The 11,702-nt window shown below is 38.5% G+C and overlaps 1 protein-coding gene across 1 annotated transcript; it reads left to right on the top strand.

The window, feature by feature from the left end:
* The first annotated feature begins 9,650 nt into the window (after positions 1-9,650).
* On the top strand, positions 9,651-10,884 carry LOC108959439 (MDIS1-interacting receptor like kinase 2). Its single transcript, XM_018873059.2, has 2 exons — positions 9,651-9,945; positions 10,152-10,884. The coding sequence occupies exons 1-2, from the start codon at positions 9,657-9,659 to the stop codon at positions 10,436-10,438; spliced, it is 576 nt and encodes a 191-aa protein (XP_018728604.2). The 5' UTR covers positions 9,651-9,656; the 3' UTR covers positions 10,439-10,884.
* The last annotated feature ends 818 nt before the right edge of the window (positions 10,885-11,702 follow it).

Raw genomic sequence — 11,702 nt, 5'->3', positions numbered from 1 at the left:
TTGACCTTTTCTCCACTTCAAGCCAAGCGACTAGAGCCATTTTGGAGTCGTGGGTGTACCCCTTTCCTATTCTATCTCGGAACTCAGACCGTTTCATTTGGCTGTAAAACTCTTATGGTTCCTTTTTGATAGCCTCCGCGTGGGAAGCCATTAGACCAAGGAGAAACTTGGTCCCTTGGTCCTCATTTATTTGGAGCATCTCGCTCGCATTGCAGCATCAATTCAATCTTTGGCTCATTGTTAAGAACCGGCTACCCACTCAGGTGCTTTTACTATCCTATGGTAGGATTGTGTGTGTGTCGTGTGCTTTCTGCAATATCAAATCGGATTCTATTGATCATTTATTTTTTGGATGTCACATTCCGACTGGCTTTGCTATGTTTTGGGCTGCTAGATGCAACTTGCCATGGCATAATAGGTCTTGGTCGGACAATCTTCTGTGGGCTATTAGATTTCTCTCGGGCAATGAATTCTATCAATGCATTGCTCGTTTCTCTTTTGGTACCCTGTGCCATTTGATCTGGAAGATGAGGAATAATATTCTTTTTTGAAACCAAGCCTTGTGTGTGCCAGCTTTGAAGAACCACCTCGTCAAGGTCGTCAAAGACAAGGCCTTGACATTCAGCAATGTTGTGGACACTTCAAGAAATAGGAGAATGCAACGTAGTTGGGGTTTTGACCCATCCATTTTCTCTCCTATTGGTGTTGGATCTTTCCCTGTAACTTCTGTTTTGTAGGTTGCCGTTGCTAGCTTCCCCGGTTGTCTTCCATTTCTTTTGCTCTCGATACCCTTCCACACTTAATGACATGTTTGTCACCATGGGTGCAAGTTTTGTTGGTGCCAAGATTACCTTGATGTATAGTTCTTTTGGTTAAAAGTCAATACATATCTTATCTTACCAAAAAAATTAATTAATGCAGCATAGAAATTTTCGGCGCAAAAATCACCAAAGTAATTTAAATGATCTGCTTTTTAAAAATGTGATACTTAAACAATTGCTTAAAAAGGTATGACATCATAATCAGCGCCATGTACAAGTTATGACATTGTTAGTATCCTTATATTGTCCAATTTTATCAAGATCCAACACGGTGAATACAAGCGATGTCATGACACCCTACTTGGGATTTTATCCATGTGAGCAGCCACTTCTGATTTTATTTTGTATAGTGTCCTACTGATACGATGCGAATTCGTATGAGCATCATGCAAAGGTCTTTTAAACATTTCCCAAAGTATTAGCATAAGATCAAGGTGCATAATGCAGAAAAAGTGGTGCCACACCTTTCGTTTTCAAGGGGGAGGAGGAAGAGGAAGAGGACAGAAAATTTCAATCGACCCACCATTTTACAAGTCGTGGCAGCATTGTCCACCTTGAGGAATTCACATGATTTGGGCAACCTTAGTGGATCCGGCGGCCGAGATCCGAGGGTTCGTCAACGTAATTAATCCGCCACGTCGAAGGGATTATTATGCCTAAAAGAATCCTACGGAAAGAGACAGTGCCGCCATTCGCCGACGGGGAAGCAACCAAACTTCGAACAACTTGGGGACGTGTGATTGGCCGTCGGCAACGAAGGAAGCACCCATAATCTCATCGTTTATATCTAATTGGGTTTTCCTAAATTTGACTAATTACCAGCGCCTAAGATCCCAAGTTGGCACGTGGGCCCTTGTCCCCCTCCCTTCCAGCTTGACGCCACAACACGGGGGGTGGGGATAGCGACGTGGCGGCTTCCGTTGGTACATGGGAAGGCTGACAAATGGAGATTAGTTACCGTGGCTTCTGCGGTCATTTTGAAAACCCATGCAAGATCAAGGAGGTGAAGATGATGATGATAGTTTCATTTCCGCCGGTCTATTCTTATCATGCTTCGATCAAAAGTAAATCAGAATATTTTAATATAGTCTTGCTCATTAGAAGAGAACTTACTTGCGCTTCTATCCGAGATCCCTATCTATCACATGACTATTGGATATACGAAATTACACATGAACGAGCTTAGTCGACCTTATCCTCGATAAGTTCACTCTGATTTGTTTGAAATTCAGTTTAAGTCAAGGAATGCAATTCAGTGACAAGAAAAAAAAAGTAGATTTGGTGTGTGTATTAGATGCATCATTAATTTAATGAAAAAATTAGTAAGAGTAGAACGTTCATTGGCCAAAGAATGGCCACCTCTTGAAGGAATGAGTCGAGCAAAGGTCCACTCTATCTTCAAACTCGCCTTTGGAAGAGGGGAAGATGCAAGATCAAATCTAAACATTTGACAAAACTTGAGAAAGGAATGCCTAGATCTGAGGCAATTAGAGACTTTTGGCTCGAATTATGTTGAATTATCTTGTCCCGAGATATCTAGGGAGAATTAAGTGGCCATGAACCAGTCCGGATAGAAAAAGATATTGTGGGTTTATTCTTTTATTTGTTGCTTTGCACACCATAGTCTAAATGAGGAAATGAGATAAGATAGCTACCTAGTTTGTTTTGATCAATTGTGGAACTATACACTTCCCTTAGCCTAAATTCAATCCCACGGGCTCAACCATCAATGTCGTTTGCCATCCTAAGACCATTCAATACCAGCTGTTCATAAGTTTGATCTTGGGTATCACCCCCAAAAAAGAAGGCCAAAATCAAGATGTCTTTTGGGGTACGTATGATTATCAAGGAGAGATATTTCCATATAATTGTGAGAAATTTCAATCGGTCTTGGATTTTGATTCCTGCTTGATACCATCACTAGTAGTCGAATCACAAACGATTGATTCATCATGAATAATCTTTTATAACTCAACGAGCATGGTGTTAGAGACCAACAATACTATCATAGTCTTTCTGAAATGATTAAAACTTTATCATAATGAACACCCACATTAATCAAGTAGACACTAAGCCAAGGATAATTTTGTAATCATCACAATATCACAGGGAATTTCCCCAACAACTTCTTTAACGTCACATTGAGTTTGAGGGGATGTTAGAGATATTTTAGATAATTCATTAAATTTTACATATCTTACTTTAATTGCATATTATATCCTTATATTACCTTAAATAATCATCTAATAAAATCTTTAGATAGGCTCGCATACTTTTCATTATTCCATATAGTAATATACAAAGGAATACACAAAACTTATACAATTCTTTCTTCCACATTATTTCTTGTCACATGGTCTATTTTATTTTTATTTTTTTGTCGAATTTGAGGGTTAGACTTGGTCAAGCAAGCAAGAACTAACTTCCAGTAGACTGAAAGAGCAAGGAAACTTCTTTCCGACTTCATTCCAAACGAACACCCTCGATGAAGTAGCATGAAAGACGAGCAAAATGTAATCTCATGAAGAAAAAATCAAGAACATAAGTTGGTAATCAAATTGGCTTTTCAAACATAAATCATGGCAAAAGAATTGTGTTTTCTTCTTGAGGCGTGACCCGGAACGCATCCCCAGCACTGCTGATAATTCCTTCTTACTGTCTTTTCTAATCCCGTGGATTTGTCTCTATGTATACAATTAGAATCCTAGCACGGCTCATGTGAACCAAACCAATCTGAGGGGTAGCAATGTGAGATCATGCACTTTGTTCTCTCCTCAAGTACTAAACTGCAAAAAATTTCGTCCCCTTTTGCGATCTTAGAAAGATCATTCGACACGAGAACTCATCGCTTCGAAGCCTTCTTTTCTCGATGGGCTCTTGCGGCCCAATCAGCCACGTGGAATCCATTTCTTTTGTGCAGGACGACAGGGTGACATCGGTAAAGCTCTGTCCTGAGAGATCTGCAATTATCAACCGTCTTGTCCTTGACAATTCACTCGTTCGACATCGGTCAGAGCATTAACTAGAGCTAAACAATATGGCCCTCCTTCATGTCTTTGGGATGGGTGAACTCGATGGTCTCGGGTGGGCCGTGAGGGTCTTACCCAAGCCCAAAGTTCTGGCCCCAAACAAGTTGATTGAGCCCACACATGAGGTACAGATTTGGGCCAACCCACGCATTTGTGAGTGGACCTAGGCAGTTTGATCTATTTTCAAACAAGCTTAATGGGGATTTCTAGAGTATTGGTGATTTGGCATCTCTTGGATACTTGGACCTTTCCAAGAACCAACTCACTTGAGCACTTTTTCAAGTGACACATTTAAGGAGAGTTTGGGCTTATGTGAAAGACCACTATCAAAAGTATGCCATGAGGATGCTCAACCTCCTCCATTACCAATGTCTTCATCCAAGAGGATGCTACAACAGAGCATGGTACTAGCTTGAGTGGAAGACAATGAGGATAGGTTATGCATATGAAATCATATTGGGATTTTCATAGCATGCATTTTGTGTGAAATTGAAAGACCCAAATGGTTTAAAGGCAATGTGAGAGGGACGGAGAAAAGGCAAGCCAAATGGATGAGGAAGCCAAAGCAGAAGGCCATTGGATTTCATGAGCTACAAGATTGTTGAGGAGATGTCAATTGAAACTATGCACCATTTTTATTTTTATTTTGGCATAAGAACTATGCACCATGAAAGGGGTTTCCTCCATATTGATAGTCTAGCTCCTATTAATGAACATGGGCATCTACAATTTGTTTGGAATTTAATATTGCATCTACAATTTAAGTCGTGTATTGAACTTTGTGTACACTACGTTAGAGGAGTCATGAGAGGCACTTTACACAAGATAGTTCCAATAAGATTGGAGTGCACGATCAGTATAATTGGTTCGATATTACAAGGATCTCTCTCTCTCTCTCTCTCTCTCTCTCTCTCTCTCTCTCTCTCTCTCTCTCAATAAATTAAAGGCTTGTTAGTCAAAAAGAGACAAAAAACTGAAGGCTTGTTAGTCAAAAAGACAAAAAGCTGGAAAATTGGTCCATGACCTTACCCTTACGATAGGTTAGAAATTTTTAGACATCACCAATAAAAGCCACGACTTCCATTGAACCATTGAACACGTACTAACCCAAAAGTCAACACATATAAAACTCCAAAAGACCTTGACTGCTTGATGGATGTGTTCAAGTTCCTTCCATACATGCACACTTGTACATTCTTTCTTTTTCTTTTTTCTTTTTTAACTTTTCATTTGGCTAATATAGCTTGTTTAAATTCTCCTTGAAGCATAAAGCCAATCACTCAAATTACATTGGCATGAAATTAGTGCCATAACTTTTAAAAACCAATCACTCGAATTACATTGGTGATTTTTCTTACTTGAAAATCTATCATAGCATTAATGTAGTATTAAATCTTCCAACATTTGGTTTAGAAACTTCACTGCCTAATACCCATGCACCGGTCCTTGAAGGCGTGGCCTAGGTCCATAGAGGTTGGGGTGGGACCTAGTGGCCATGCCTAGGTACATGGCTCCTACGCTCCAGTCACTAGCACCAGGATGCAAGATGTCGATGCTCATGCCTTGCTCTCCAGCGGCCATGCCTTATTACCTAGCTCACACGTCTAAGTCATTAGACCCCGGGCTTAGGTTTGGGCCCATTCATGCATGCGTACAATTTCCATCTACACAAGCATACCAATTTAAAATTCTTTTTTATTATAAAAATGCTTGTTTGTATTCTAATTAAATCATAAAACTAAAAATCAGATATTTGCATGAGCAATATGTTATGCTTGCTCGAAAATGAGTGGCATAATTTTTGAAAACCAATCAAGTTAATCAGCCATATCCTTGCTTGAAAATCCATCGTGGCATTAATTTAATATTGAATTACCCAACGTGGCTCGTAGGAAATTAATGCGGTGTAGGATTTGTCGGTGAAAAGCTCACCAATGTAATTTAATGATTTGCTTTTGAAAGTAGAATTTTATTGAGATACAAAACTGCGAAATTCAAGCGATGTCATGGCACTCTACTTGAGATTTTATTCGCATGAATAGCCATTGCTGATTTTATTTTGTATGGTGTTCGATAGATACAATGTGAATTTGTGGATTGACCTTCATAAGGGTAATTGACTTGTTATCACAACTCCGAACACCTTGACATCTTGTTCAAAACAAGTTATTAATTGTTTTTTCTTTTTTTCTTTTTTTACATTAACAGAGTATCGACATTGTTCAACTTAAACGAATGTCACAAATGCACACGATTTGCCTATTCACGTGCATCAAGTAAAGCTCCCTCCATAGGGTGGCTACGGAGGTTAATCTGAACGTGAGACATCGTGAATGAATCTATCATGTCTATATTAAATGTTTAATACTCGGCTAATAATTCAATGTTATCATTTGAATTTAGATGGAAGTCGTCATCAAATTATTCTGATGAGAGAGTCCTCTTTAGAACGATAATTTTTGGGATGAAAAATGCCAAAGGTCGAACCATTCCACCTATTCTTATTGGCCCAGCTCTGTCAAAATCTAATATCAATATTTTCACGGTCTTCTTAGTAGCTAAATTGACTAAGTGTAATCTCGATACAGAAGAAGAAATTAATATCTTGGATAAATTTCACGGTTCAGGGTACTTTTTGATAGAAACTCCTTCCTGTCCCGTAGAGACTCAAGTGTAATCAATTCAGGATTGATTTAACGGACCTAGATCGTCCATTTAAGGAGGAATATCAGAAGCCACCTGCATAAAATAAAATAAAAAATAAAAAAAAACCAGTCATATATTGACCTCATTGAATCTTTTCCGATTTTTCTATTAGAAACTTCATAATTATCGTCTGTCTTTATTTACTCAATAATTGATGCAAGTTCTCAAATTGGTCGAACACAACGTGTTACATGGGGGTCAAAGAAATTAAATGAGAGAAGACTTTGAAAAATATGGGTGGGGTGGAAAACTTGTAAATAGGTTTTGGGGCCACCAAAATTGAACTTTGGCAAAGTATGTCGGCAGCTGTTTTTGACTCCAGTCTTTTTGTTCCACTGACCATTCAGTTCCTTGCAATTTCTTAAAAGAAGAAAAGGCCATGACTTTTCTGATACGATGGTTAGAAATTTTTGGGACCAGATATCACCAATAGAAATGTTGTAAAGATCATGACTTTTCATGAACCATTGAACATGTGCTAATCCAAAAGTCAACATATATGAAACCCCAAAACACCTTGACTTCTTGATGGATGCATAAAAGTTCATATTATGCATGCATGCTGGTTAAATTATTATTATTTTTTGGCCAGTATTCTAATTTAATTTCTAATCAAATACTAAATTTAGAGATTGCATGAGTAGAGTATCTTGCTTGTCAGAAAATTAGTTCTGTAAATTTCAAAACCAAACATCTAAAATTACATCAACAATTTTCCTTACTTGAAAGTCCATTGTGGCATTAAATTAATATTAAATCATCCAACGTGGCTCATCGGAAAGTAATGTAATGTAGGAATTTCCAGCACGACAATCATTAGCGTAACTTAAGTGATCCACCTCGGTAGAGCAGCTCATGGGAAATAAGAGCTAATTTTGTTTACATTGAACAGTCAAACAAGGTATTAGCTCATGGGTATAAGGGTAATTGACTTGCTATCACAATCTCAAAAACCTTGACATGTGGTCTAAAATAAGTTGTTTGCTTCTTCCTTTTTGGCTTCTTTTTTTTTTTTTTTTTGACAGTACAAGGTATTTGGACCATTTAACTCAAACAAATGTCATGAACACATGTAATTCGCCTCTTCATGTGGATCTAGTAAAGCTCCATCCACAAGGTGCTTGGCGAAATTATTATGAATACAAGACATTATGAAGGAATCCGTTGTATATAAATTATGTGTATGATCACTTGGCCATTAATTTGAGGTTTTAAAACAACACGATTTGATTAAGATGAAAGCTATGATTGAATTATTTTGATAAGAGAGTCCTCTTTAGAACAATCATTTCTTATATAAGATATTAAGTCCATTAGGCCTCTCTCTCGAGACTGAATTGAAGTAATATGTGTTACACAACAAAATTCTAAGGCAAAAAAGCGTTACGTGCGAGACCAAGGTGAGCAATTATTATTATGTGTATGTTTCATGGAATGCAAAGTGTGAATTGGATCCGTACCAACATCATGGGGCTCCACCGCTTGGTGACCACATGATAATGATGTCTCGTACAAGGAGAGTTTGGGAGACTTCAAAGTCGTTTTGTTGAATTGGTCTCCACTCAAGTAATTTATTTTGGATTGCCCTTCTGTGTATCACGGCAAACTCAGGCTCTCCACTTCCCAAGCAAAAGAAGAGATCCTCTCTCTCTCTCTCTCTCTCTCTCTCTCTCTCTCTCTCTCTCTCTCTCTCAAGCATGAATTTTGAAGGCAAACTCATCAGCTTGCATGTTCGCCAACTGATGACCGCAACTACTTGGATCTTTATTGCATTGGCTCTCTCCCACAACTTCCCTGCCCTTGCCACCAAAAAAAAAAACAGGCAGATGCTCTTCTTCATAGTGGGTGGTGGCTCGACTCCGATATGAGCCAATGTATCACATTGCATGTGGCTTGGTGTTTCATGATGATTCCGAAAGCATTATCAAAATAAACATGCCGATCGAGGCCCACATGACTACATGGTCACAAGAAATTCTGAACAACATGAATTTCTCTACTCCCGACCTTGCCTCTCTTCGGCTACCTAATAATCACCTCACCGATATCATTCCCTTCATATATGTGCACCCAAGCTCAGGCACCTCAACTTGTCTCACAATTACCTAACCGGTGAGTTACCTCTTTGTCTTCAAACTCACCATGCTAGAAGTTATTGACATTCATGATAATCAAATCAATAGTCCTATCCCTCCCGAATTGGGAAATTTGAAGAGGTTGATATACCTAGATCTCAGCCTTCAATTTGCTTAATGGCATGATCCCTACGACTTTAGCAAAATTGAAGAACTTGGAACAACTCTATTTGCAAAGGAACTTTCAATGGATCCATTCCTTCAGAAGTAGGAGAGTTGAAAAGTCTCACTCATCTCGATTTGAGCCTTAACAATTTATGTGAAAAATCCCATGAACTTGGGAGTTTGGTCTTGTTAACCTATCTCAAATCTTCTTAACAATTCCTCTACAAGGTAATGCCCCCGAATTTCAAATGCTTTTTGAAATTAAATTACATCAATTTGGCCTACAATCATCTCACAGAAATATTCCAAATAGTCTGGCCCATGTTCGTTATGGATTTTTCCAAGGCAATGAAGGTTTGAAAGAGATTGAACTTTCCAAAAGAATGTCTAGGAAGCTTATGACTGTAGCTTTAACACCGACTATGTCTAGGGAGCTTATGACTATGGTTATACCGCCGATGGCCATAACATTCATTTTCAATTTAATTCTTTGCTCTTGTTGCATACTTCGACATAGAAAGACGAGCAAGCAATTGGAGACAGTTGAAAAGAATGGAGATTTCTTGTCAATATGGAATTATGATGGGAGAATTGCATATGAAGACATAATCAATGCAAATGTGGCTTTGATATCAAATATTGCATTGGGATCGCGGTTACGGTAGTGTCTATAAAGCTCAATTGCCGAATGAGAAAATTGTGGCATTAAAGAAACTTCACCGTTTTGAAGCAGAAGACCCATCTTTTGATCATAGCTTCAGAAATGAAGTGAAACACTTGACGGAAGTACGACATAGGAGCATAATTAAGCTCCATGGTTTCTGCCATACGTACAATGCATGTTTTTGGTTTATGAATACATGGAAAGGGTGAGTCTATTTTGTGCTTTGAGAGATGACGTTGAAGCGGTGGAGCTAAACTGGCCTAAAAGACTCAATATTGTTTGGGATATGGCACATGCCTTATCTTACCTACACCACAATTGCACTAAGTCAATTGTTCATCGAGACATATCTAGCAACAACATTTTGCTTGACAACAAATTCCAAGCTTTCCTATCAGATTTTGGCATGGCAAGACTCCTAGAACCTAATTTCTCATCTAATCTGACTTCAAATATTGTAGGCACTCCTGGATATATAGCACCAAGTGAGGAACAATCCCTTATACTTTTCTAGAATGTTATAACTAGAGGTACATACCTAGATCAATATACCTTACTTGCCATGTGGTAAATAACACTGTGGACAATTTATCATGCTAACAAAATTTATCATTTGATAGTGCACTAGCTAACATTGAGAACTTGGTTTAGAGCCTCATATAATTCATCCATGTTTTGTTCTATTTTGCAGAGCTTGCTTACGCTTTGGTTGTTAATGAGAAATGCGATGTATATAGCTTTGGAGTGGTAGCAATAGAAACGATAATGGGGAAGCATCCAGGTGATATCATCTTAATGTTGCCGACACTTTTCCAAGATGATATTATGCTAAATCAAATATTAGATCCACGCTTGCCAATTCCAAGACAGAATTCTGTCACAAGAAGTATTGTTCTGATAGTTTCTCTGGCGCTTGCTTGCTTAAGTGGGGATCCAAAGTCAAGACCCACAATGAAACAAGTTTCGAAGCTTTTCTAGCTCAAAACTTGCATTGCCCACGCTGTTCCCTTCAATCTCTCTTGCGCAGCTCCAAGAAAATAATCAAAGAGTATGGTGGGAAGGTGGATCAAGAGAAACTTCGTCAAGCCTACAACAAAAGCAAGGACCATGAAGTGTTTCCCCCGATTCTAACAATAGATTCCAAAGAGCGATGAGTAGATTGATAAAATGATGCTGCAAATTGGTGACCGTGATTGAGGATATGAAGTATACGGCTTGTGCAATTTATGTCATGTCAATCTTTTTTTTTTCCCCACAAACTAGTATGTGGGAAGGAAGGATGAAGAGAAATCAGGTTTCCTCCGAACGGCTAAAAGAAAGTTAAAGTGGAAGGAGATTATTCCGTTCGAAATGAGTCAATTCTTGGTTGTCCACTGATATTTTTTTTTTTTGCGTATTTTTCCCCGTTTCGAACTCTGGGGTTATGTCTGGAAAGTTACGTTGAATAAAGATTCGTGTCCGTAAAGGTGTCTAGCTTGGAGAAAGCAAAAAAAGAGGTCACCTATGATGAGCGTAATATGCAACATGTCATTGGTTATACTGATTAATATAGCTTTCTCCTACAACAATTCAATTGTTGCAGCGTGAGCACCTTCGAATAAGTTTAGGCTTAGCTATTTAGGTCAATGTGAATCAAGTCATTAATCAAGTCAACACAGCCCATTTGACTAAACAGGCCAAATTCAGGTTACATGGATAAAACTCAAAGTACAAACGTGTCAAATGGGGAGAGAAAATTATGACAGAAACACGATTAATACAAATTCCAACTAGCTTGTTAGAATGTTGATTTCGAGTCATGTCCAAAATCACGATCCTTAAATGATAGTGTATCGTCTTTTGGAAATAGCAGTGAAAAGTTTTCAGCATTTCATGACTTGCCTTATCATATTCAAGCACTAACATTTTCACATGCGGATTTGCCTCAAGTCTCTTCTAAACTTGCTCATGGGCTGATCCATTGAAAATCGAAGTCTGGCATAATTTCGTCATCCATTTTAATCTATTTCATATTAAACAAAAACAGAATATGGATCAAATTTCCCCGCCTAAAGTAGTTGCCGGTGGTGAATCTCTAGATGGGTAGAGTATTGGAGCGACCGAGGCTTTCGGCCATGATTAGGTCTACTACATCGTCATCTCATTGAAGGAATGGCGGGCATTACTTGCATTTCCAAAGTAGACTTGGATCGATCCGCGAGCTTTGATGGGCTTAGGCAAAAGGTGAAGATAACATTAACAG

Source organism: Eucalyptus grandis, chromosome 5 (genome assembly GCF_016545825.1).
Source record: "Eucalyptus grandis isolate ANBG69807.140 chromosome 5, ASM1654582v1, whole genome shotgun sequence".
NCBI classification, from domain to species: domain Eukaryota; kingdom Viridiplantae; phylum Streptophyta; class Magnoliopsida; order Myrtales; family Myrtaceae; genus Eucalyptus; species Eucalyptus grandis.
The sequence above is the reverse complement of the archived record's forward strand: the minus strand, read 5'-3'. Positions and strand labels throughout refer to the sequence as shown.